Below are 27,189 nucleotides of genomic sequence, written 5' to 3' on the forward strand. Positions count from 1 at the left end.
CAAGCTTTGTCCTTGCACAAGCGGATAAGAAGAGGTAGTTACTATGGACCCACTTTATTGGGAGAGATTTAGCTCTCACTTTATTTGAGGGGAGAAGATGAGTTTTTTAGGAGGCCACCAAAAAATGAGATGTTGTTGGAGAACGGTTGGAGTAATTTAACTTTCTTCGATACAATAGTTTTATGAGAACAAGGAGGTCATATGAAGAAACACTGCACATACTCTGTGGTGATGAAATAGACCATAGGTACATTGGGTCATACCTTGTCATTGTGGCCGCATATGTATATACACCATAATTTTTATATTTTTATTGTTATTTTATTCGTTAAATATAAACATATATTAAATTTGGAGTAATTGTTCTATCGTTGATGACTTCTTAATTCGTCCAATTGAAGGACTGCGGTAGCGCTATTCTACACCCTAGGTGTAGAATATTATTCACCGCAAGCCAAAACTGAGCCGAAAAAATACTGACCAGTACTGAAACGTGTTCAGTATCATCAAATACTACACTGAGGATCATGAAATACTGAACAATACTAAAACACGGATACTGAACGATACTGAACTCTGCTCAGTATAACAGTATTCTACACCTAGGGTGTAGAATAGCACTTGCGCTATTCTACACCCTAGGTGTAGAATATTATTCTACACCCTAGGTGTAGAATATTATTCTACACCGCAAGTCAAAACTGAGTAGAAAAAATACTGAGCAGTACTGGAGAGTGTTCAGTATCAACTTGCCCAACACTCAGGACTACGAAATACTGAACAATACTGAAACACGAATACTTAATGATACTGAATTTTGCTCAGTAGCACTTATATATATATATAGTGAACTTAACAAAACTGGTTTTGAGATTTTATTATTTTTTTATGATTTTTATAAACTCGGGTAGAAATGCTACAAAATTTGTTATATTCTCTTTATCCCTAAAAGCTTCAATTCATGGAGTCAAACTTTTTTAAGTTCGACCAACTTTATAAAAAGAAGCATAAATATCTATAACGTAAAATGAATATCTTATAAAAATATATTATATGATAAATCTAATCGTATTAATTTGGTACTATAGATCTTAGTGTTTTTTCTAAAAGTTTGATCAAAGTATAAAAAATTTAACTTAAAACAACTCTAAGAAGAAAAAGTATAGCTTGTAATGCAACTTGTAGTTCATTCTTTGATAGTACGACATTACAGCGATCAAGAAGTCATCCAACCGTAGTCCTTCAATTGGACGAACTAAGAAATCGTCCAACCGTACGATTACTTCAATTTTAGCATATATAAACCCTAAACCCTAAAACCCTAAACTAATAATAATAATAATAATAATAATAATAATAGTAATAGTAATAATAATAATAATAATAATAATAATAATAATAATAATAATAATAATAATAATAATAATAATAATAATAATAATAATAATAATAATAATAATAATAATAATAATAATAATAATAATAATAATAATAATCATCATCATCATCATCATCATCATCATCATCATTATCATCATTGTTGGATGATGATGATGATGATGATGATGATGATGATGATGATGATGATGATGATGATAACAATTAACCGACGGTTGGCCTAAAGCAACCATCACGATTAATTGTTGCTAACCGTGACGGTCACTATAACACAACCATCACTGTTAATAGAAGATTAAATGTGGCGGTTGTGTTACAGTGACTACCTCGGTTAACCTATTAATCGAGGCGGTTCCCGGGCCGGTAGCCCAACCGAGGCGGGCCACCAGCCCGCCCGCTTCCGAGGGCCAAAACAAAAAGGCATGGTAAAGATTTTCTATAGTAGTGTGGTGTACCTAGTCTATTTCATGCTTCAGTTGCAGTCTTTCCATATGCCCTCTTATTCCTGTGACACTATTAAGCGAAGGAGGTTAATTTTTTTTTGCTCCAATGGCCTCCCATTTTCTTGGTGGCCTCTAAAAAACTATCTTCTATATCATTCTATTGGAGATAAAATTATTGATGAGTTGCTAGAGATGGCTCTTAATTGGAGACCGTTATATTATTATCTCGATCTAGCAGTCTAGCTAGATAGCAACTCCAAGAGTTCATTTAAAGAGAGATGTCAAATTACATGATTTTGGCTATTATCTAAAATAAAAAACACACCAAACTAATAAAAAAGTAAAATACTCCAACAAGCTTTTCTAAATATTATTTCCTTGTCCATAATTAAAACTGCCATGTAATCTCGTTTTCTTGGGTATCGGATCCGTCCAGTCCCACGTTGCACGGGGAGAGAGGAGAGGACGTACGAGCCAGAGGACAGTGTAGAGGGAAGGAGAGGTCGACAGACATTCTTCTATTATTAGAGACTCATTTTACACCAAAAGTGATCAAACTAGCTCAGTTACGTACGTACGAATGATGTACCAAACAAAGCCATTTAAGCGTTGGCCATGTATACAAGGTATCCAACGACATTTTGTTATGCAAATTTCGTGCACTGTGACTTAAAATTCCAATCATGTTGACTAATACACTACTTCATTGACTATCTAGAGAAGGCCACTCCACGTACGTGTACGGTCATCTGACATGAGGTTTTTGATCGAAGGTTTTCAATCTCTAACGACGGATGGAGCTCTATAAATAGACGCATGCACAAACATAGTAGCCAGACAACAACACAAGCAATATATACAAAACTGATCTATCGGGAGAGTGTAGGGTGACCATGGTGAAGGTGCAGAGGATGGGAGGGGTTGTGTTGGCAGCAGCAGTGCTGCTGGTAGCAATGGTGGCCATGGTGGCGGCAGAACTCGTGCCGGTGATGGACAAGGACCTGGAGTCGGAGGCCAGCATGATGAACCTATACCAGAGGTGGCGCAGCGTGTACAACGGGTCGTTGGACCACGTTGAGAAGCCAAGCAGGTTCGACACGTTCAAGGAGAACGCTAGGCACATCAACGAGTTCAACAAGAGGGAGGACGAGCCGTACAAGCTCGGCCTCAACCAGTTCTCCGACTTGACCGACGAGGAGTTCGATAGCGGCATGTACACCGGAGCCTTGCTCGAAGACACCGGCAATGTTAGCCTCAGCAGTGGCATGATCGACGACGACGACGACGATGAGCTGCTGGCCTCCGCCGCCAACAAGAAGGTGCCGTGCAAGTGGGACTGGAGACGCCACGGAGCTGTCACTCCAGTGAAGAACCAAAAAAAATGCGGTGCGTACTACGTGTATATATATAGTTTTCCATGCATGCATGTTCTGACTTTATATCAACTTTTTGCTACGCATGATTTAATTTATAACTAAAATACATACGTATGTGTTGTATCTAAATATCAACTTACAATTTAATTAGAGGATTATTTCCATATATGTTAAAAATTTGTGGTGTATATTATGAATGCATGCTTGCAGGGAGCTGTTGGGCTTTCGGAATGGTGGGTGCTGTGGAGGGCATCAACGCAATCAAGACAGGGAAACTAAAGTCACTGTCGGAGCAAGAGGTGCTCGACTGCTCCGGCGCCGGGACCTGTAAAGGTGGGGACCCGTACAAGGCATTCGATCATGCCAAGAGGCCTGGGTTGGCCCTAGACCACCAGGGACATCCTCCATACTATCCCGCATACGTTGCCGAGAAGAAGAAGTGCAGATTCAATCCGGTGCGTGTGCGCACACACACACACACACACACATATATATATATATATATATATATATATATATATATATATATATATATATATATATATATATATATATATAGTACAAACAGTTTTGAGAAGAAAAAAATATATAAATCAATCTCAATTCTAATTGCATTCTGCATGCCCGGCCCGACTGCAGAGAAAACATGTGGTGAAGATTGACGGCAAGAGAATGATGAGAGACACCACCGAGGCGAAGCTGAAGTGCCGCGTGTACAAGCAGCCGGTGGCCATCCTCATTGAAGCCAACCACGCCTTCAGCCGGTACAGTAAGGGTGTCTTCACGGGCCCTTGTGGGACGCGTCTAAACCACGTGGTCGTGGTCGTGGGCTATGGAACTACAACAAACGGTATCGACTACTGGATCGTTAAGAACTCGTGGGGCAAGGGTTGGGGCGAAAATGGCTACATCCGGATGAAGCGTAATGTGCGTAGCAAAGCGGGTCTTTGCGGCATGTACATGAGGCCCATGTACCCCATCAAGAATAAGTAATTGACCGGCCTTGCCTGATGCCCGTCACCGCCTCATGTGGCTGCTAGCTCCTGGGACCTACCTACTACCCAAATGTTTAACTACATGCATGATGATGTGTAGATGTACACGCAACCTCATCTACGCATATATATAATAAAATAAAAATCTACTTTCTCTTTTTTATCTTTATTATCAGATGTGTTGCTGTGAAACATCGTGAAAGAATGTCACGTTCAATTTATGTTTGAGCTAGTTCGCTTCGGTGGGAGAGAAAGTGTGCACGCTTTGCCCATCTGGATCTGTAACACAACATTTTTTGGCAAGGGGTGCCATGACCTACCAACTCGTAGGCACAAACAAACCTATTTAAATTTACTTTTACAAGGAGTCAAACTCAGGATTTAAGGTGCTTCTAAAGCTCTTATAACCGCTAGGCTACGTGATCTTTCGCTAACACAGCGAAGTTAATTCTTCCTTGGAGTTTGCTTGGATCTCTTCCTGGTATGAGCTACTCCGTACTTTGGCCTGTGGAAGTTTGACTACACCAGCAAGCGTAGCACATTGCACATGACGCTTGGATGCATTGCTTGGTCTGTCGAGGGTCGAGGCGACCATATTTGTGCGCGTCACTCGCGGATCCTGCTGGCCGCCGACGGCTGGCTTTGGGGGTTCATTCTCTGGCTTTGTTTAGTTTCAAAAAAAATTATAAACTTTTTTTAGATTCTTCGTCACATCGAATCTTGCGACATATGCATGGAGTATTAAATATAAATAAAAAAATAACTAATTGTACAGTTTATCGGTAATTTGTGAGATGGACTTTTAAACCTAGTTAATCTATGATTAAACAATATTTGTCAAATACAAACGAAAATACTATAATACCTATTTTGCAAAAAAATTTGGAACTAAACGAGGCATGTCTTTACTGCTTGTAGCTACAACAAGCTCTCCTACCGCTTCTATGACGACGCTAGTGTTGACGACGAGGAGATCGTCCTGCTTAGATTCTAGATGTGGGAGTGTGCCTACCGGCGATGCAGTATCATTAGGGCACTCACAATGCAGACTCTATCATAGAGTCTAAAGTTATTTATTACCTTGAACAATGTGGATTTAGAGTCTAAATAAGACTTGGAGTCTTATTTTTTCTATCTTTTTTCTTTAATAAATATGTTGCCACATCAGCAAAATACCATAAATAATATGTAATTAATTGTTTTGGACTCTATGATAAAGTCTTACATTGTGAGTGCCTTTAGTACATACGTAGGCTTGAGTCCCCATTAGGAAGAGCCTTTAGTTATGGTTTTGTCAATCAGGGTTGCGGATTTAGGAAAGCCATCATCGAGAAAAAAAATAATTAAATTCCGGAGACCTCCTTCTCTTGGGTGTGTGAAATTCGAGAACCTAGAATCTCTTGTCTCACACATAGCTTCTTTATCAAACTCAACTACATACCACATGTGATATCCTAGGCGTTCTCCTTTTGAATTCACCCATGAAAGACATTATTAGTCCCGGGTGGAAGAGTTTTAGTCCAGGTTGGTGACACCAACTAGGACTAAAAAGTCACCCTTTAGTTCGGATTGGTGTTATCAACCAGGATTAAAAGGACAAGACTCTTTAGTCCGGATTGGTAATACCAACCGAGACTAAAGGATATTAGTCCCGGATCTAATTCTAATCTAGACTAATCTCAGATCCAATTCTAATCGAGACTAATATGTTGAACCGAAAGTCTTTTCTCTACAAGTGTATCCAGCTCTTGCGACGAATGGTTTCGGTTCAAGATGGGGGAGAGCTGAATGTTTGTGCCATGGCATGGACAGGTAACGGCGAGTTCACGAATAAATGGACGGTATTCAAGCCACTGCATGCCGGTAGAGGATGCCAATATTCACATTGATGGGTTGTGTGCCGTGGATGTCACTATTTTCTGCTCTCATTTTTCTACATCGCCAGTCGAATCCATCAGAAATATTTTTTTTTCATAACAAATCAGTTAATAATACTTTTTGCCATAACTTATCACTTAGTATCAGCCAAACGAATCTGCCTGTTCACTTATCTAAAAAATCATAACTGAAAATATTATTCACTGATTTATTATGAGAAAAACATCGCTAAATGGCAAAAAAAAATAGATCTTATAAGAAAAGCGAACGAATTCACTTCTATTGATGCGAGAGTGGTGTAACAAGGTTTTTTACGTGGAAATTGTTGTTTTTTCAACGTGGCGGATCATACCGTGGTAGGCGCAACTAAGAGAGTTGGTCTTGTTTGGCACAACTCAACTTAAGCTATTTTTTAAGAAAATAGCTTTATGAGCAACTTTCTAGATAAAGCTAAATTATTTTGAAAAAGTGTTTGGTAAAATAGTTTCACCAACTACTTCTTACATAGATGGAAGAAAGAAATGAAGGAGAGAGCTGTAATAAGTTAATTTTTTCAGCTTCATCCCACTCATGTTTTGTGAGAGAAGAAAAAAAACAGCTTCACCCATGAAGCTGTTTTGGAAACAAGTGTTTGATAAAAAAAATAGCTCACAATAACTCATAAAGCTGTTGTGAGCTTTACCAAACAGGGCCAAAATAAAAATAATAAGTGGAGCTATTTTTAAATAAAATTTAAATAAAAAGGATTTAAAATGAAAAATTTCAACAAACGCGTGCTAATTACTACTCCCGGGCTGCCCAGCGACAGATAGGCCCCACTGTGTCAGTCAGGCGTCGAGCCGCTCGTCTGTCGTCTCCCTTCCCCACCTCTCCGATCTCCCACTTCAAACTCAAACCCCCTTCTCTCCGTCACGCCGGCAACGAGCGCCACCGGCTAGGGTTTCGTTTTCCGCGCCCCGGCCGAATCAATGGCCGCATCCGGATTCGGCCGCGAAGCCGGGCCCTCCGCCCGCGGCCCTGGCTCCGCCTTACCCGCTTTCGGAGTCGGCGCCGCCACCCCAACCGGCACCACCCCATCTCCGGCTATCCCGTCCTTCCCTTCCGCTCGCCCTGCGACCCCATCCTTTCCCTCCGCTCGCCCGGTTACCCCGTCCTTCCCCTCCGCTCGCCCCGCCAACTCGTCCTTCCCCTCCGCTCGCCCCAGCAACCCGTCCTTCCCTTCAGCTCGCCCCAGCAACCCGTCCCTCCCCTCTGTGCGCCCGGCCGCCCCGAGCTTCCCGAGCCCCCGCCCTCAGCTCGCCACGGCGGATACAACCTCTCGCTCTGCTGCCACTCGGTCCATGCCTGTACCTGTACCCTCCACACGTCCAACTGCTGGCACTTCACTGCGCTTCCCTAGCTCTCGTCCTGCACTCGATCCAGGTGCGACCGCTGCCACCAGTCGCCACGTTGCTCGGCATCTTCAGCCCCAGCCGAGGTGATGCTTTGGGCCTTCTGTTCCTCAGTGATGGATTGTATTATGTATGTGTGTGTGCGTTTAAGTATTGCTGTGGAGCTAATTGACTAGTTATTAGGATTTGTGCACTTGCTCTTGCATAGTACGGAGTATTGGAAAACCTTGAAGCACATAATTTGCTTTGTACTGAGCTATATTTCGCTGACATGAGTTTCTCTTAAGTAATGATCATGACCAAATGTAGTAATGATATATCTGCGCTTGTTACGTAGATGGATTTTTTTTTGTTTTGTTGGATGAATTGATACCTTGCATCACAGTTGGCAGATCAATCCATTATTCCAGGCCTCACTTGTTATAGGACTACATAGTCCCACACTGGTTCAAAAAGGAAGAATATATATAGATGTATAACACTGTTGCTGCTACTATGGTTGTATAACACACACAACTAAAATCTGTACTGTGTCTCGTTTTTGTATATTTGCTATAACTGCATTTTTGAAAATACAACTCACGCGTCAGCCACACAGTTGCATGGACAATGCTGCTAGTTTATCCAATATATGTCCTGTTCTGGCATTATTGCAAATCTGTACGGTTTTCTGTCTCATTGTAGAGAAATGTTGCACACTGAAATCACATGTATCAACCACCTAACTAGTTACATGTATTACTTGTGCTTACATAATACTACCTTGTTTGTAAAATGTGTAGAATATGTGCGTGCAGTCGCACTTCTCTAACTTTGAAAAATCGACCATCTATTGGAGTAAAACCATATGGATTCATCCTATGGGAGTAGTTAATTTTGGACAAGTTCTGTCATGACATATTAATATTGATTTTATAAGCTTAAAGTATTATGTTCATATAAAAAGTAATGGTCAAAGTTACACATTGGAGAATGTTTCAATGTCCAAAACGTCATACATTTACTTATGGAGGGAATAAATATTAGATGCACTTTTTTAAAGATGAAAACAACATGTATCCTTGTTGATGGAATTTTGATGCCTTGCATTCTTCGTAGGCCAGCCATACCATCAGTAAGCAGGTCTGCAGATCCTCTTATTTCCTCAAGGAACAGGGCCCTATCACCTGTATCAAATCTGCGTGCAGATTCTCCAGCAGATTACAATAATGGTATGGAACAAAGAAGGTACAAGTACTTCTTGATGCATCTCTCAAGTCATTAGCTTCGTTGTAAGGGATATCATGTTCTGTTTGGTCCATATTAGGAAACATTTGTATTGTTTACCTGGTGCAACTGATAATACATTGGTGAGAAGGTATACCTTGTCATTTAATTTGGCAACTACGTTCCTCCTTTGAAGCTTATGTATTGTGACTTCTCACCAAAATACCATTTTCCAAAATGCTGTAGTTCAAAGTACATGTACATCACATGATGACGTTGCAATATTAGTCTCATGTAAGCCTCGACTTTCCAGAAATTTTGCAGTGTGCCAAATATTCTTCACTTGCTGCTGAACTCTGATGTGTGCTACCTTTTAGAAGCCATTCACCATGACCACACAGTTAGAAGTTCAATGTATTTTCTTCAATGGTACCTCTTATATGGAAAACTGTGTGAACTATGCTGTTGCTGTTGGAATATGGAACATTGTATGTGGTTGATGTTAGCCTTGGAACACCTGACATGGTATTCTTTTTCTGGAGTGTGCTATGTGATGAGTGAACATTATTGAATAGTTCTCTAAAGGTTCTTGTTGTTATGTATATTCTGTCAAGTTCTCCTGGAACTTGCTGTTCATCAGAAATTTGGTACCTAACGTTTCTCCTATTAACAGGTTGGTGACCTATGTAGACCCATTGTTTGAAAATGGAAGTTTGCAATCTTCAGAGCAATTGAGGATGCGACCTTCAGAGAACATGAGGTCACAAACTTCAGCCGGATCACCGCCATCAAACATAGCCAGCAAGTTTAGACCTCCATCAGACTTCCAAGATCATCATCATGTGCAGATTGTTGATCCTCGTGCTAATGTGTATAAGTGAGTTCTTTCATAAAATTTTCTCCATATTTGTACTTCTACTTTTTAGCTTCGGCTATTGTGTCAGTACAAACTATCCAAAAAATGAATGTTTAATTACTCTAGCCATTGATTATACTTTCAGTACAAAATGTCGCTTGCTATCGGTACCATCTCGTTTGCTGTGAGAATTAGGGATAGGGCCTAATCCATAGTACCATCATGTACAACCATTTTTCCTCGTTATAACAGTAATAACAGTAATCCATTAGTTCCTGGATATGACAGGCACTGTTCTGCCCTGGAAAGTAGTTTATCTTGTCCATGTTGGTCACGTTAATGATTTTAGTAATTCAATGCTATCATTTATGATTAACAAGAGATGGGTGTATTCATGCAACCACGAAGATCCTGTGAGTTAGAACTGTTAGAAGTGCCCATAACTTTGATTTGAATTTCTTCTGCATGTGGTTTTCCATTTTTTTTCTCTCTTGTGGGTATGATTGAACTAAATAATCCAGTCCTCATGGAAAAGAAGTCTTAGCTCATTAAGCTTTCTAGATGGAATGTTGTTTCTGTGTCTTTATTATCTTGTCAGTTGGATGTTGGAGTTGTACTAGAAATGCGCTGGTTGATATCACACGGGGCAACATGGGGTTTCGGTAAATGCACTCACTGTTTGAAGGGTCTCTGTTGATATTTCCCTTTTTTTAATGAATATTGATGAATTATAATATTATAATACTAAATTAAGCATATCGTGGATGATAAAACTAAGTTTCACATTGTCATTATTCGTTGAATAAAAAATAATTGTTATTTTCATGTCATTAGAGCATCTCCAAGAGTTCTCAGTCGAGCCTCCCAATCTAGGATTTTTTAGCAATAATAGAGAAAAACCATCTCCAACAGTTTCCAAACCCACCTTCCAATCGCTTGGAAAAATAGACCGATCGTGCGGATATATCCGAGTGTCTCCCACGTGCGTATCCATCACAGTCAATCTAAAGGTGGAAAGGGTGTCGGAAAGAATAAAGAGTAGAAAAGGGTTCCTGGTGCAAATGTACACGAGAGATAATATATAAAAGTGGTTAGGATAATTTAGAAATAGTATAACATTCCTGATGTAAAATTGTCTTCTATATTTTAGGAGTGAACTATGAGGAACTGTTGGAGATGGTCTATTTATTCTTCCCAATAATTTTTGACGAGTTGGAAAACTCCATAGTTTTGGAAAAAAATATTGGGAACTCTTGAAGATGCTCTTATACAGTTAGATATAAATTCATTGCCCGAAACCGTCTTATCAGTGTGCACAAGGCCTTGTGTTTATCTGCTTGTGTTTATGCCATTGTAATGTATTTTCTTCTTCTTTCTTAGTAGATTCACTGGTTCAATGCAAAATCGATCGTTGGACCATAACATTTCAAAAAGGTCAAGGTCACCTACTTTGTCCTATCAGGATGCTGATGGCACAGAAGCTCATACTAATACTGGTGGAAATTCTAGGAGGTATTTAAAGATGTTTGTTCCTTACTTTCTTCTGGGGTAATTTTACATATTTTGTGCATAGTAAGCTTGCTTTATGAAGTTTTTAAACACCTAGTTCTGTTGCAAGTTAACTCTGGAGTATTAAATTTCGTTGGAAAGCAATAAAAAAATTTCCATTAGGAATTGTTTTGGCACCTGGTTGGATTTGTTATTAAACTGAAGCAGGAAGAGCATGCTTACATAGTTACTTGGCAAAATTCTTTGTAAATGTTTCTTCTATTTATGGATAGTTAGTTTCCTTAAGATTTCTTGTTAAAGGAATACCATGAGAACTGTGGTTTGTTTTGTTGAGAACCATTAGTCCCTTATTCAAGTTTATATGAAATTAACCTTTATTTTAGTTCTTCTGTTTTTCTGTTGCTGTGTCACATTTTCCAAATGCCATTAAGAAAGATTTAAGATTGATTTTTTTACTTCATTTTCTACCAATATTTTTGTTGTCTTAAAACTTGTCCCATGGGTTTCTGGAAATGGTAAAGTAGGAAGTAGGCTATATATTCTGGTATTATGAAAGCTGGCATGAACATCCCACACATCCACTTAGTGCTACGACTAATTTACTATGGGCTTGCAACTAATGTGAGCAATATCCCCCCCTGCTCTGTTTGCAGACTGGTTGACTATTCGGATACCATCAGTGATGAAAATGTTGAAGCCTCAAAAAGGATGCGATCACCTGCATCAGAGTTCACACGCATGGTCAAGTCACCACCATCAGATATCAGAGACAATATTAGGTCATCACCTGTAGATTTTGGCAACAGCAACTCAGCCCAGAATCTTCATGCACATGCCGATGTCCAGAGGTAAAGCTTTTTTTTCTTTGAATTTGTTTTGTTTCATGTTAATTTTTGTTAGAATGTTGATTTTCGGTAGTGATAACATTTTAACTTGAAGCAGTAGCAGTTAGCAAATAAAGTGAGACCTCTTATTGTGCCTGCTGGTCATTAATACAGATTAATAGTTTTTTCTTTTTGCAATTATTACAGGTCTGATGCATCCTCTCCCAAGTCCGGAAATCAAATACAATCACGCATTGGTGGTGCACGTTCACCACCACAACAGATGTCTCGCCTTTCAGGCTCCAATGAACTTAACACGTTAGCTATTTCTCCACCAAAACCTTCTATACTTAGTGCTACCAGAAGAACAGGGATCTCTCCTTTGGATGCTACTGATGATGATCATTTGACCCCTTCAACTGAATTTGAGAGGTACTTATTGTCCAGTAGATGGCTTTTCACTTTTCTCTCCTTGCAACAATATTTCCATTACATATGTTGCCTGTTAGTGTTACTTATGAAACATTTTGTGCAGGGAGGAACAAGCAAAAGCCAAGCGGCTGGCTCGTTTCCATGTTGAATTAAGTAGGCCAGTAGAAAATACTAATGACTTTGTGAAAGCACTCAAAAGCTCTGCAGACAAGTCCAAACAAGCCACATCAGTGGGAAAAACTCCTATGAGAACAAATGATGATACCGATGAAAGTACTTTGGCTGACATGGATTCCACAAGTTTAGCTGCAATTGTTGGGCTTTGCCCTGATATGTGCCCAGGTGCTTCCTTAGATCGACTTCACATGATACTATTTAGTCATTCACATTACCTTTTCTATATACCTTCCTCTAAACATATGGAACTAATATATCTTTTGCATATATATCCTTGTGTTTCTTTAGAACCTGAGAGGGCAGAGCGTGAGAGAAAAGGAGATCTTGATAGGTATGAAAGATTACATGGAGACAGAAACCTAACTACTGAGCTTCTCGCTGTTAAAAAGGTACGTACTACATAATGTTTCCTTGTACGCTGGCACTATGACAGTATTTCATCTGAATTGTTTCTAACCACCAATAACAAGAAGTGTGATGGAATATGTTATATGTTTGTTACAGTATAATAGGACTGCTGAGAGAGATGCAGACTTGATAAGGCCTCTGCCAGTTCTACAGAAGACAATGGAGTACCTTCTTGGTTTGCTGGATCACACATATGATGACAGTTTCTTGGGCTTATACAACTTCTTGTGGGACAGGATGCGAGCAATAAGAATGGATCTTAGAATGCAACATTTCTTCAATCAAGAGGCTATTTCTATGCTTGAGCAAATGGTACTTTCATATGCATCCCTGTGTTGTCCAGTGTTTATTGCATTGTCACTATGTATTTATTCTGTGGGCACCCTTATTTCCTGGAGTGATTCATCTTGAAGCTGTCTTCTGTTGAGCAGATAAGGCTCCACATCATTGCGATGCATGAATTGTGTGAATACAACAAAGGAGAAGGTTTTTCAGAGGGTTTTGATGCACACCTCAACATTGAGCAGATGAATAAAACATCAGTTGAGCTTTTTCAAATGTATGATGACCATAGGAGAGAAGGTGTTTTCTTCTCAACAGAAAAGGAGTTTCGGGGTTATTATGCGCTGCTTAAGTTAGACAAACATCCTGGTTACAAGGTGAGGCAAATTGAACGGATCTGGTCTTTCGCGTTCTGATATTTGCTGACGCATACATACATCTGAATTAGGTTGAACCTGCTGAGTTATCTCTGGATCTTGCTAAGATGTCTCGTGAAATTAGAGGTAGTCCAGAGATCTTGTTTGCAAGAGAAGTTGCAAGGTAGTTACACCATCAAACATCATTTGTGATTATCATATTTGCACTAGCTTTCATCTAATGCCTACATTTTCTATGCAATCAGAGCATGCAGAATGGGGAACTTTATTTCCTTCTTCCGACTTGCAAGGAAAGCTACATATTTGCAGGCCTGTTTGATGCATGCTCACTTTGCAAAGGTAGAATTATTGTCTTTCAAAGCTGTTCATCAACATGCCCTTTCAGTGGAAATCATTCTTCCTAAGCTCTTATATTTCTTAGGTCAATTGTGCTTGAAATACTGTAATGGCAAAAAAAAAAAAAAAAAAAAAAACCTTGACCAACCTAGTAGGCACCCAATCAAACATGGGTAGTTTAGGGGTACATCCACACCCTCAATCAACTGAGCTAGGCTCAGTTCCTATAATATAATGGAATTAGCTGTGATAATGAATTTAGGATGTGATCATTCTTTTCACAATGCAAAAAATCTGCTGTGACATAAAGATAAACTCGATTCATTTCAGTTGTTGCATGCTACCACTGTATGTTTGTTGTATAACAATTTGCCACCCACTTGATTGAGTGGAAAGATTTTGCCATCCTGGCCCTTTGCCAATGACTACTGCTGAAGGGTGGCAAATTATCAAGTGCCCTGGAAAAGGTACTGAGCTCACTCAGTAAAAGTTGTATTAATATAAATATGAAGTCCGTGCACAAAGATACAGAAAGTGAGAGATAAAGCACCACAGGTTAAAAGAAGTGGACATAAAACCACCTAACCTGTCTAATTAAAGTTTCGACCATCATATTGGAAATTCTAACTTTGAAAACCTCTGAACTTAATTCATCGTGACTTAATGAGTGCATATTGTTACCCATTATTTGGATATTGGCATTAGATATTTTTTTGATAGCAGTGTCTTTCAGTACTCCTAAATCACTACTTCGGTGTACTTTCATGTAGTAGGCTGCTGTTCTTCAGTTTCAAGTGCAGTTTCTGTAACATTAACTAGTGAACTCTCTTCCCAGCTAAGGAGGCAAGCACTTGCTTCCTTGCACAGTGGTCTTCAGAATGGCCAAGGCATCCCTATTTCACAAGTTGTTGAGTGGCTTGGTATGGAGGTCAGTATATTCTCTTCCTTGGACAGAAACTAATTCTGAACTAGGAACTTGAAATCCTTATATGCCTTCATTTTCTCTTTCAAGGACGAGGATGTTGAAAGTCTATTAGAATACCATGGTTTTGGATTGAGGCAGTATGAAGAACTGTACCTAGTAAAAGAAGGACCTTTTCTTAACAGTGAAAGTGATTTCCCATCTGGTTGTTCACAGCTTGTGCATTCAAAAAAATCGCAGAGGGTCGTTGATGATGTTTCTTCTGGGCCAGTTTGTGCTCCTATTGGCAAAGAAAAGACTGTCTTTCCATATCCTGGCCAACTCGCTGCAGGCAAAAGAGATCTATTTCTACCACAGAATGCTCCTGGGATTCCTCCTGATGGCAGAAGGGATTTGGATCCATCATTTCCTGGGCCTGTTTCAACCACTCCTGACAGACAGATTAGCTCACTGTTTTCAGGTCCTTTCTCTCCAAAAGCTGCCAATAAACTATTCAGTTCGACACATCCAAAGCCTCTCTCCCCAACTGATGCTAGAAAAGACGGGTTTTCATCTTTTCCTACTGCTGCTTCTCCACGTACTGGCAAGAGGGACATATTCTCAAAAACACCAAAAGTAGCTTCACCAAAAACTGAAGGCAAGACCAAGTTGGCTAATGATCTTATAGCTGAAGGCCGGGATAGTGGTGTTGCTGAGGTCCCACAAAAGGTAGAGATGCAAACAGACCTACTGTGGTCACAAGCTAACACGCAACACGTCAATGCTCTGGCAGAACCAATTGTTTCACATTCTCTTGCAGATAGCATCTCTTTAGAATACTCTAATATGTATGGCCCGGAAGATGACTTCAGGGCGCATGTTTCTGGCATCGGTACAGATATGGATGAGGGAACTCCACCAGATCATGAAGTTCTGGTTGAGCCTGGATCACCTATTAGCTCCCCTTTGCCTGATCATGAGGAATATGAGGATCATAGTATTAGTAACAGCGCAAATGATGATTGGTTACCAATTGTTACGTCAACCAAGAAACTAATTTCTGACGAAAACCTGAAAGCAATACTGAGGTTGTTCTTTTATCCTTGTCCTATCCTTTTATGCTCCCATCAGTAGAACTTGGGTGATAACTTATAAAAGTTTGATCCCTATTGTGGTGTTTCAGGAAATGGAGGCAGCGTGCTGCAGACAAACGATTAATTAGGGAGCAGAAGAATGCTCTTGCTGTTGCAGCATTGTGTTCTCTATCACTTGGCCCACCAGTTCATAAAAATACAATGGTAAGACATGTTATAGTTTTTTTCCCAGTATGAGTAAACTGAGGGCATTGCTTTTCTATTCTTGTCTCGCTGTGTTACAAATATCATTTTTTGCAAGATGAAGATTTTATTAGATGAAACTGTGTACCCCTATGGCCCTATTAATTGATAAATCATTGAACTTTGGTGAAATTTCTGTGTGAAATGATGTTTTAGTAATTTTTTCTAGTGTTGTTAAAAAGTGATAATGATATAGACTTGTGTGCTATGAAGGTGCCTAAGCTAGCAGTTGAAGAACTAGATATTGGCCATGCCTTTAAAGAAAGACAGGCAAGAAAGCAAAGGTCCTGGTCACGGCTAAATGTTTCCGAGTTGTCTGGTCCCATTATAAATGAAAATAACCCTGATGCTAGATGCCTCTGCTGGAAGTTGCTTGTACTTGTCCCACCAGGTGCTATGGAATCTCAGACCAACAGTTATGCCTCAAAATGGTTACTTAGGAAGCTCATGGGTTATGGAATTGGAGAGAGTGGATTGGTTGTTTCTTCAGCAGGCCTATCAATTTGGACAGAGTGGATCAGTTTTCCAAACGCATGTTGTTTGTCTGTTGTTAGGACCAGCGATCAACAAGTTATTGATAATGATACTGCTAACAGTACAAGCTCTGTAGTATTTGTAGTGTCTGAAAGTATTTCATGGGAAATGCAGAAGGAACGGTTTAACAGTCTTTTAGCCTACATACCAGATGGATCCAATCTTCCTCTTCTGATTTTGAGTGGCGATACATATAACGAAGGATATGACTATGCGTCAAAGTATATCATCGACAGGCTAGGCCTCAGTGGGCTTATTGGAGGAAAGATTGGTTCGTCTTTGGTTATTTTTCTTGTTGAAAACTACACAGAAGACCATGCCAACGGTTTCTTTGATGATGACAAACTGCGTGAGGGCCTGAAGTGGCTGATAAGTAGTTTGGCAAGGCAGCCTGATGTCACTTTTGTGAAGACTCATGAGTTACTTCTGGACTTCTTGAATCCACAACTTGAGCTGCTTAACACCCACGTTGCACCTGGAGCTGGCCCTGGGGATTGCATTTCAGTATTCAACAATGCTGTCAATCAACTAGCAGAAGAGATTTTGGCTGCGGCACGCGCAAACTCTAGCCAATGGCCACCTCCTGAGATTGATCTTCTGGAGAGAACAAGCAATGAGAGGATATATGCAGAAATGTTCTTGCCTAGCATTGGATGGTCTTCGCCATCAAGGATCCAGCCACTGCTTGCAGCCATCAATAGTTGCAAGATTCCAGATTTCAGTTATGATCTATCTTGGCTAAACCATGGTTCTCACATGGGCCAGCAGATCCAAGATCAGAAGTTGTTACTTCAGGAGTGCTTGGCGAGGTATTTGACGGAATCAGTCCGGTTGTTAGATGAAACCCAGGTGGTCACCGAAGTGGATATTATGGTGCAGAAATGTGTTGGCCTTGAACTCAGGGATTCGTCTTACTATCTTGCTCCCAGATGGGTGGCTATCTTCCGGCGTATTTACAACTGGAGGCTAGCAAAGCTTTCTACTGGAGAGTTCTCAGAAGCATATGTTCTGACTCAGCACCTCTATCAGTCCCCAGCAGCAGCTGGCTCTAATGGTACCACACAAGGGCTTACTGCTAACAACACCACCAGGGATGATGTGGCCATTTTGGAGGATCACATCATGATGCCTGCTGTTTCAACTGGCATCTCACTAGACGAAATCATCGAGATCAGTTGCGATCTCGATGCTGTTGATGCACAGCCTGTAACTCCTTTGCCACCACGACTGCCTGCACAAGTTCATGAAGAACCTCAGGCACCTACAGACACCAACGACATGGCAAATGGGGCGCATGGAGTTGATGAAATGCACATACCAAGAAGAGTGGAGTTGGGGGAACTGGTGCCACTCGAGAGGGACGACAAGCTTGCTCGGCTACTGGAGCAGTGCACCAAGTTGCAGGACAGGATCGATGAGACACTTTCCATATATTTTTGAACCCCGTAGGAGGCTGGAAGGGGGTACATTACACCATCCTTCCACATTTGTTGTAGTTTGTAAAATTATATTTTGTGGAAGGGAAAACTCACACTACAAGTTACGGCATTCTTTTATGGCAGGAATGAAATATAGAAGCTAAAGCATCATTTTTTTTTCTCGAATCATTTTTTGTCAAAGTGCGTCAAGAACCTGCGTGCACCAATGTAACTTTTGTCATGGCTACGGCAGCTTGGTGATTGTTTCTTGAGTACATCTGGATCGTGCCCTCGCTGACGGTATCATATATGCGTAGCACACTTTTAGCGGTTTCCGACCGTATGTTCGAGGTAAATAAGAACACCAATCTGTCTAAATTCAAATTTCAGATGATTACCTACCATGATTACTTCGTGGCAGCCCAAAAAATTGCATGAGAAAGGAATAAAGCTTCCAAATTCAAATTTCAGATGATTCCCTACCATGATTACCTCGTGGCAGCCCAAAAAAATGCATGAGAAAGGAATAAAGCTAATAACGTGTTTGCATCGACAAGCAACGTTTCTTGATCGTAATCAACTCAACGAGCGCAAAAACAAACAGCGACCCATATTCGTTTTCTGCATCTAAAAAGGCACCCAGCTGATCTGTTCTGCACGGCACTGGCATTTCGATTCCAGATTCTAATTCTGTGGCAGGATGGCATTGCACGATTGCGTCTCAAGTCATACCACGACGGGCATCAACTTAAATAAATTTATATCCTGTGAAAGTTAACAAAGTACAAATGAAACGGAGAATAGCTCCATTCCACGGACAGCACTTCTGGTGGCGTCCATCGCCAACCAATCAGCCCATGGTTAGACGATCCCACACAGGATCAGAAACCTTGCATCGTCGGCAGCAGCAGGTGCTCTACCAAAACACGAGCAACAACACGAGATTTGCTGCTGGCAAACATCACATCCATGGTACGGTTAGTAGCTCCCTGCAAAAGACAGCAGCCTCTCAATAATGGTTCCTCCAAAAATCTGACAGAAAAGATTAGGGTCCTTTGGCAAGATCTTACGGAGGATGGCGGTGGGTTATTTTGAGGCCTCTTTTTGTCATTCAACTTACATACTGCAACAGAATGAGCAAACTTATGTGAGATTATTTGCAATTTCTCCTTCATTGGAAAGGATTTAGAAGATTGGCGGATTTACCTCCACTTTCAGGAGGCTGGAGGGATGCTTTGTTGCATAGACCACTCCAGCTCAGTGCCCCCGTCCATTTGATGCCAAGTTTGCACCTCCTGTGTTGCAGCCCGCTCACTTTGCACAGGCTTGGAAGCATCTGATATTCTGCCATGTATCAGCAAAGGGTGCGTAGGAGAAGGAGCAACACATGAGAGGCTTCGTTCTGTTGGAGAGCCAGAAGACGGTGATTGCATTCCAGTAGCAGCAGATCTGTTCATGTGACTTGCTTCTGATTGCACAAATACAGGTATCTCGGACTGTATTGTGTGCACAGCTATTGATGCCCCGACACTACCATAGTCTGCTTTGTCACTCCCTGCAGGACCTGACTGAGTAAATTTTGGAAAGAACAATAAATTTTCTGCAAGTCAATGAATAAGTTACTCTCTTTATGCTTGCAGAATTTTAAATTTTGGTGCACCTACATTTTCCATGTCTCGGATATGCACAATGACTATTGTTATATCATCTGTCCTGTTTTCGTGCTCCAGCCATAGTTTGTATGACTCAGCAGCGATTGCTGAGCAGGCATCTCGAGGATCTGGATATGTAGCAACCTGTAGGAAACAAGAATTTATCATTTGTGACACAAACAAAGCCAAGCAAGAAAAATCACATATGTATCATTGGTTCATTACTGAAAAAGTTCCAGCTGTCGTGGTAAATTAAGGAAGTTTTTCTTCATTGCTCCAAAGATGGCACAAATAGCAGACTCATACCACAGGACAGAATAATATACACCAAAAAGCACGAGAACGGAAAACAGCTGTTAGCAGCCTGGTTTCATTATATAAATATATACTGTTTCAAAACTGAGTAATGTTGGGTGGAAAAGTAGGAGGTTACGAAGAGGGGACCATCCATTGTTAGATCACTTTTGGACCTAATCAAAATAAAACCAACAAGATGCAGGTACAAGCCGAGTAATTCAGCAATCAACAGTCCAACCTGAAGTGATATGTCAGTTTTGAGACCAACAAGATGGCCAACATTCCTTTTTATCAGCAGTACTTTAGGAAAGTTAACTTTGTCCTTGCAGCCATTTACTACCTAGCTTGTCCTTCCACTTTTCTTCACACTTCGGATTAATCAATTTTTCCAAATGCTAGTCTATTGTTCTACTACATAAAGTTACCTCCACTTAGGCAGAACATTATTCGCAGAGAGAGTGAGAGAGAGGGAGGGAGAGCAAACGAGCTTTCATAATGACAACAACGATCGACCTTGGAACCCTCACTATTCCATAATCATTACACCATCCTGCAGTTTCAACTTTCTGAGAAAAGCAACTTGACTGATGGAGTACTTTATAGTATGCAATGCAAGGAAGAAAAAGAAGTGTTAAAGTCAAAATGGGAGGTCCTTTTGTACTGTTTCTGTTTGCAGCAAGCTAAAGTTGGGTACTATGCTGTACATGACTACATGTAGGTAAATCGACAAGTCATTAGCGACCACTGAACACCATCTTTATCGTTATTCCTAATAGCACACAAAGCTCAACTGAAATCATTTCGCACTATGCAGAAAGTCAACTTATGATTATCCATACATAGAGGTCCTACTGCTTTCATTCTGGGCAATCAGCTAAGTTTCATAGGAGTACCTCTCGATTATACAGTGATTCCTTTCACATCAATAGCTTAAAGCTCTATATATACCAAGGCTGTAGTTGGTTGGATGAAATGCACAAACGTGTGATTACGATAGTCCTTGGAAGTAATCAAGGTAGAATGTACGTAGCAGCTAACTCTCCCACACACTAGACTAACCACATTGTAAAGAGGTTCACAACTAGTCTACTACCTATATATTTCGAAGAGCACGAAATGCAAACTAGAATTAATTGATTGAAGTGGGTCAAATAAAAAAAAACAAACAGACAGGAAAAAGAAATCAGAGCAGAGAATGAAAGCCGGTACCCTGTCAACAACTTCCTGGCTGGAGAGGAACTCGAAGACGCCATCGCTGGCGACAACGAAGAAAAGGTGCGATGGAGTGATCTCAACGCTCTTGACCTCCGGCTCGGCGACGACTCCGACGGCCTCGGCTGCGAGGTCCCCGAGGCTGCGGGTGAAGGCGGTGCCGGGGTAGAGGCCGTCGCGCGCCCAGACGCGGGGCGGGTCCCCCTCGTCGGGCGCCCAGCCCTCGGCCTCCGGGTCGCGCATGCCCTCCACCTGCTCGACGGACATGACGCGGGCGCCGCAGGCCTTGACGCGCGCGCGCTCGTCCGCGCGGAACGGGGTCTGGTCCCAGGAGAGGTCCTCGGCGACGACGCGGCCGGCGCGCCAGACCCCGGCGACGGCGCGCGAGTCGCCGACGTTGGCGACGTGGAGCGCGCCGCCGGCGACGAGGGCTGCCACGGCGGTGGTGCCGCTCATGGAGTCGTCGACCCCGGGCGCGGCGTGCATCTCGGCGTTGGCGCCCAGCATGGCCTCGCGGAACGCGGCGGCGGGGTCGGCGGCGAGGGAGGGGGACGCGAGGAGGAGGCGCAGGAGCGCGTCCCGCGCGAACCCGGCGCAGGCGGCGCCGGCGGCGCCGTGGCCGTCGAAGACGGCGAAGAGGTGGAGGTCCGGGTCCCCCGCGAAGCGCGTGGCGACGAGGTGCGCGTCCTGGGACTCCCGGGCCGGGGAGTCCGGGTAGAGGCCCGCCACGGCCAGCGCGGCGTACTCCAGCACCAGCCCGGCCCCGGGCACCGCGGCGCGGCCGAGCGTGGCGCCGCCGTGGTCGCCGCGGCCGCCGACGGCGCAGGAGGAGCCCCTCCTCGGGTGCCGCGGCAGGCAGCACTTGCCCTGCGCGCACCCCATCGGCGTCGCGTCGTGTGTGGGCTAGGGTTTGGGTTTGGGGCGCGGCCTCTCCGCTCCCCTCCACTCTCTGGGTGCGTGATTTTGGGGCGCTCGGGGAGTTAAGAAATCGGAAGGGGGGAGAAGAAGGGCAGCAGAGGAGGAGACTGGGAAGTGGGAGAATGATTCAAACCCCAACAAAGAAGAAGTGCGAGAGACGAGGCAGGCACACACGCACTCAAGAGGGGCGACGCCGCGGCCGCGCCGTGGTGCACGGGTGGTGTGCCCCACTGTCCAGTGGCAGCGGAAATAATTCGGTGGGACTGTTTTTTTTTTTTTTTTGCATATCGGTGGGACTGTATTTGCGGGCGGCACTAGTACGAAATTACTCGCCGTCCGTTTTTACAGCAACTCGAACAGGAAAAAAACACAGTTCCCTAGTTCCCACCCCCAAAACGAGAAAAAACTAAAACTTAAAAGATTGTTTTGTGACATAAAACTTTAAAAGATTTGAGAGTGTAATACTCTAATAAGACCTTGTTTAGTTCTAAAATTTTTTGGTAAATTGACACTGTATCAATTTCGTTTGTATTTGACAAATATTGTCCAATCATGGACTAACTAGGCTCAAAAGATTCGTCTCGTCAATTTCGAGCAAACTATGTAATTAGTTTTTATTTTCGCCTATATTTAATACTTCATGCATACGTCTAAAGATTCGATGTGACGGGGAATCTGAAAAAATTTACAATATTTTTTTAAACTAAACAAGGCCAAGTAATTTTTTTTCCTCAACCGCTCAAAATCTAGCCTCCAACCTTTCAAAGATGAGGGACTTGGATTCACCCCTAATATGAATGGTAAGCACACACCTGGCGTCTTTTAAAATCATCGACCATTTGAGAGTAGGAGGGCGGCGCAGTAACTTGGTGACACGCCCAACAAACAAGGTGAACGGTGGAGGAGAGATTGGCGAGGAGGAGAATATGTTAGGAGGAGCATATGAAGGCAGGGAGTGGCGACGGAAGTGGCAGAGGAGGAAGAAGATCGATGGTGGAAGAGGATGCGACAATCGAATAGCCGGAGGTCACGGGAAATGAATGGATGCGGAAAGGAAAAAATAGAAGAAAGAGTGTGAATGACAAATTGGCTCCATATGTTAGAGGAAATGTTGGGGGTCCTCAAAATAAAATCATAGCTCGCCCAATAACTAGTTTTGGGCTGAGATTTTTCTCCTACTGTTGTAGATGCTCTTAAGTCTCATTACAATCGTGCTTTTTAAAAAAGTTTGATTAAATTTATAAAAAAAGTATGATAATTATAATTTAAAGTATCAAATTACACTAATTATATACTAAAATATTAATATTTTTATGTATTTAGTTAAACTCGAGTATATTTAATTTTTCAGAAATTAAGAACGACAATTAAAAAAGAACGAAGAGAGTATTACATATTTGCTACTGATGTCTATACATAATAAGCATACAACGTCTGAGATGTAGTCATTTTTTTAATCTTTCTCGTAAACTTATACAAAATTATATATAGAATATTGGATATTTACTTTTGAATAAGTGTCATAAATTCATGGTACTTATTTCATGAAAATACTTTTCACCGACCTTGTGTCGAGAGTGATAATGTATGGCCATGGTTAAGTGTGGCAATAATATTTTTTTAAGAACACACCAGTTGACGCTTGTTTCATTAAGAAAAAGAGTTGCAAAATACAACACGACACCGCTACGAGATACCTCGTAGTGCATATTATACTACAAAATTGGTAGAGTTTTTCTAGTATAATTAATTAGTAATAAAACATACCATTAGTCATAGTACTAGAGAATTCTCACTAGGAAACATTTAGTAGGGAAAGTTTATACTAAATTTTGAATGCTAAATTAAGCCCACATTACTAGGAGAAGTTGAAATTTTTAGTTGTGTTATGAAACTACTTAGCAACCACACGTTAAGGTGAACTTTTATGCTTTTGTTTTCGTGAAGAAGACAACCACGGATGTCCACTTTTGTTTTAACAATTATTAGAGAGAAGTAACGGCTGTAAGTAACGGCAGTAGTCATCATTTGAAAAAGATGATGCATATCGTGACCACACAATTTGGGTTTTCCTTCACTTGCTTTGTCCCTCTCTGCTTCGCCAAATATACACGATGTGATGGGACTGATAAATCAAGGGGCTCAGCTACAGTCGTGTCAAAGCAGGAAATGGGCACATGATAAAAGGAGAGGTTGATAGGACAAGTTGAAGAACCATTCAAGTAACCGGGTGATCACAAGAAGACAATAATTGTTTCTAAAAGTTATTTCAATCACAAGCATACATGTCTGAAAGATTATCCATAATGTGCCAATTCACCAGACATGCTACGAATTTAGGGATTATTATTCAGTTATTTTGGAACAAGGTTAGGAACTAATCCGGCTGATCATTGGTATACAAATTAGATATTCATTCCGCCTAGAAGTCGTTCCAGAGAACGGTTTCCATGATGGAACCGAACAAGACCGTTGCATGATTGCGAATGTGTTATATTAATCTAGATCATTATTTGAATCTCTACACTACAGCATCTGCAATAATGTTCCGCTAGTATGTTCATTTTGGTTGCATTTTCATAATCCAACTGGTACTAAGCTTCTCTTTTTTTGATATCCGAGAGAGAGATTATTATTATTATTATTGCTATGATTATTATAACCCAGATGTGATCTAAACACACGCCGCTACCACAACAACCACCAAGCAATGACTTATCCTCGAATCAAATTTGTTACATGTCAAAGAATATCCAACCATGCATTTGCTTTATTTGGTTTATGCTTAACCTGGATATTTTTTTTCGAAATTGTGCCTTAGCACGTGTTGCTTTAAGGGAAGAAGGAGTCAGAGTACAAGCACATAAAGACCCATGACGAGATGCCATAGACTAACGGCCAAACACACTAACACAGAGCACCGGCTTTAACGGTGGAGCTTGACCGGTGTACTAAGGGCTAGAACTAATCTGCTAAAAGAGAGAGGGAGAGGGGGACACTCTAGGAGACGAGGTGCACGAGCGGCGAGAGGAGCCGATGGCCTGCAGCAACTCACGACTCCATCTCTTCCTGGATGCGTTTTAGAAGCAAGAAGCAGGAGCGTGAGGTGCCGTCAAACGTCCGTCTGTTGCGCTCTTTCTAGATTTTCCAGATGACCAAAAGGACAATGGAGTCGAATGGCTTGCGCACGAACAGGTGAATGTTGGGTTTCGTATAACAATCGACAACAACATGGTTTGGTGTTTTGTAGAAACGTAGCGCTCCAACGTTTGTCCGCTCATTTTCCACACCGTCCTTGCCAATCTTGTCGTCTAGGACCGGACGGAGGAGACTTCCGTCCTCTCCCTTGCCAAACCACTCAACCAGAGAGAGAGAGAGAGCTGTTACAATCACAACAAAAAACACACGGAAGGAGATAAAAACACCGGCAAATTAAAACGCACAGTTCGTTCTGGAACCTCGAATCTCCACTGAACAGTACGATATAGATGGATTGAAAAGGACATGCTCGTTTGGCCGGGTGCTGGACGGAGAATGGAGAGCCGGCTGATGAGAGACGCCAGCGCCACTGGCTACCGTCCAGTTCATCGGAACAAAACAAGCAGAAAGTGACGCTAGATATTTGAGTTTTGGGGGAGTTTCATTCATGTCTGCACGCCTTTCGTTTTACTGCTTGCGAAGTCCGTAGGTTTTTTTTTAAAGTCAACTTGACTACCTCCATGTCGTCTCGAGGATATGTGGAATTAAATTGGCCTACTCTCCGTCCACTCTCCCGTGGATTATTTCTCAGGCCTGCCTGTTTAGTTCAATATTTTTTTAATTTCTCGTCATATTAAATCTTTAGACACATACATAGAGTATTAAATATAAATAAAAATAAAAAGTAACTGCACAATTTATCTATAATTTACGTGACAAATCTTTTAAACCTTTAATTGAACAATAATTATCAAATATAAACGAAGTGTTACACTAGCCAAAGCCAAAAGTTTTCACGAACTAAACAAACCGTCCATTAACATAAGATGCGTTTGAACCTACGGATTCAGTCAAATTTTACAACAACTAATTATTGCCCCGTTTTTCCCAAAAAAAAAATTATTGCCCCGTTTTAACCAGCTTTAACTATCTTTAGAAACAAACTAGCTAGTACAGTATAAATAACAGAGCTTTGTCATACGTGTCATTTTTTCCAATTTGATTGAGTGTTGAGCAACGAGCATTACCGTACGTATATATATATAGTCTGGCATCCGGCGTGCGTCCAAGTACCTTCGAATTTTGCGATATGATTCACGTGTCATCAGTCCTTCGAATTCCCAGATCGATCTAATATATCTAGCCATCTAGGGGTATTCTATAGTAATCGAGAACATTCGAACCGGAGCGATCCATGCGTATACCTAAGACGATATGCTCATATATATATGCCACGATCGATGCGCGCGCGTACTCACGTGTGCATCATGTGTTGTGCGAGAGTGTGCGACGTGGATTCGGTGCAGCCATATATACATATGCACGATCTAGAAAAGACTGTAAGAAGCCATCTCACAAATGTCCAAGTAAATTTGTTGCCAAAGCTCATTCCTACCGTTTCCGTTTATAATACCGTACCATAGCATACTCAATAGTAATAATCGATCGACGTGTTATTTTCGATTCTCCATTTTGCTAGTTTAAAGTTATGAAATATTCGTAACTAGAAACCAAAACTAAATATTCGAGTCCTGAGTTTCTCTAATTCAATCGAATTAAAAAGAAACAGTGTGAGACAACCTTTACAAAGAAATGGAAGGTGGATAGGTTGGGACACGATGTGAAAAGGGAGAGAGATCGAGAAGGGGGGAGTGGGAGGGGAGAGAGTTTAGTAACGCAAATGTTTACAATACACATATATTCACCTCTATAAATGCACATATATAAACTCTATCACTATAAACATCTTTAAATACTAGACCAACAAATCAATCAAAATATTGACGAAGTCACCATTACCTCCATCTTTGTTTGGACAAGCTTACCGAATATA

General features: G+C 41.5%; 3 protein-coding genes across 8 annotated transcripts; 2 read left to right on the forward strand and 1 right to left on the reverse strand.

The window, feature by feature from the left end:
• LOC8072215 (ervatamin-B) lies at nucleotides 2,697-4,382 on the forward strand. Its single transcript, XM_002461081.2, has 3 exons — nucleotides 2,697-3,227; nucleotides 3,428-3,672; nucleotides 3,857-4,382. The coding sequence occupies exons 1-3, from the start codon at nucleotides 2,735-2,737 to the stop codon at nucleotides 4,208-4,210; spliced, it is 1,092 nt and encodes a 363-aa protein (XP_002461126.1). The 5' UTR covers nucleotides 2,697-2,734; the 3' UTR covers nucleotides 4,211-4,382.
• LOC8073110 (SAC3 family protein B) lies at nucleotides 6,955-18,353 on the forward strand. Of its 4 annotated transcripts, none has more exons than XM_002461082.2 (16): nucleotides 6,955-7,567; nucleotides 8,580-8,708; nucleotides 9,361-9,564; nucleotides 10,924-11,055; nucleotides 11,706-11,900; nucleotides 12,084-12,308; nucleotides 12,412-12,650; nucleotides 12,774-12,874; nucleotides 12,990-13,205; nucleotides 13,325-13,552; nucleotides 13,624-13,715; nucleotides 13,798-13,891; nucleotides 14,724-14,816; nucleotides 14,901-15,877; nucleotides 15,973-16,087; nucleotides 16,340-18,353. In XM_002461082.2, exons 1-16 carry the CDS (start codon nucleotides 7,059-7,061, stop codon nucleotides 18,098-18,100), a joined length of 5,310 nt encoding a protein of 1,769 aa, XP_002461127.2. In that variant the 5' UTR covers nucleotides 6,955-7,058; the 3' UTR covers nucleotides 18,101-18,353. The 4 variants fall into 4 exon arrangements, with proteins under 4 accessions (XP_002461127.2, XP_021307745.1, XP_021307747.1 ...); XM_021452070.1 differs by having other exon boundaries at nucleotides 10,927-11,055; XM_021452072.1 differs by having other exon boundaries at nucleotides 7,433-7,567; nucleotides 8,585-8,692.
• LOC8073114 (probable protein phosphatase 2C 65) lies at nucleotides 18,622-22,303 on the reverse strand. 3 transcript variants are annotated; one of them, XM_002463243.2, is made up of 5 exons: nucleotides 21,237-22,303; nucleotides 19,743-19,874; nucleotides 19,285-19,646; nucleotides 19,149-19,201; nucleotides 18,622-19,067 (listed from the first exon to the last, which is right to left on the reverse strand). In XM_002463243.2, exons 1-3 carry the CDS (start codon nucleotides 22,119-22,121, stop codon nucleotides 19,293-19,295), a joined length of 1,371 nt encoding a protein of 456 aa, XP_002463288.1. In that variant the 5' UTR covers nucleotides 22,122-22,303; the 3' UTR covers nucleotides 18,622-19,067; nucleotides 19,149-19,201; nucleotides 19,285-19,292. The 3 variants fall into 3 exon arrangements, with proteins under 3 accessions (XP_002463288.1, XP_021307749.1, XP_021307748.1); XM_021452074.1 differs by lacking the exons at nucleotides 18,622-19,067; nucleotides 19,149-19,201 and having other exon boundaries at nucleotides 19,442-19,633; XM_021452073.1 differs by lacking the exons at nucleotides 18,622-19,067; nucleotides 19,149-19,201 and having other exon boundaries at nucleotides 19,442-19,642.

This window comes from Sorghum bicolor, chromosome 2, assembly GCF_000003195.3.
Source record: "Sorghum bicolor cultivar BTx623 chromosome 2, Sorghum_bicolor_NCBIv3, whole genome shotgun sequence".
Lineage (NCBI taxonomy): Eukaryota > Viridiplantae > Streptophyta > Magnoliopsida > Poales > Poaceae > Sorghum > Sorghum bicolor.

Coding starts and splice junctions, on each gene's coding strand:
- LOC8072215 (XM_002461081.2), top strand. CDS start 2,735: ATGGTGAAGGTGCAGAGGATGGGAGGGGTTGTGTTGGCAGCAGCAGTG. Junction 3,228..3,427: donor GAAGAACCAAAAAAAATGCG/GTGCGTACTACG, acceptor GCATGCTTGCAG/GGAGCTGTTGGGCTTTCGGA. Junction 3,673..3,856: donor AGAAGTGCAGATTCAATCCG/GTGCGTGTGCGC, acceptor GCCCGACTGCAG/AGAAAACATGTGGTGAAGAT.
- LOC8073110 (XM_002461082.2), top strand. CDS start 7,059: ATGGCCGCATCCGGATTCGGCCGCGAAGCCGGGCCCTCCGCCCGCGGC. Junction 11,056..11,705: donor ACTGGTGGAAATTCTAGGAG/GTATTTAAAGAT, acceptor CTCTGTTTGCAG/ACTGGTTGACTATTCGGATA. Junction 12,651..12,773: donor TTGCCCTGATATGTGCCCAG/GTGCTTCCTTAG, acceptor GTGTTTCTTTAG/AACCTGAGAGGGCAGAGCGT.
- LOC8073114 (XM_002463243.2), bottom strand. CDS start 22,121: ATGGGGTGCGCGCAGGGCAAGTGCTGCCTGCCGCGGCACCCGAGGAGG. Junction 19,875..21,236: donor GCCAGGAAGTTGTTGACAGG/GTACCGGCTTTC, acceptor TGTTTCCTACAG/GTTGCTACATATCCAGATCC. Junction 19,647..19,742: donor ATATCCGAGACATGGAAAAT/GTAGGTGCACCA, acceptor AAATTTACTCAG/TCAGGTCCTGCAGGGAGTGA.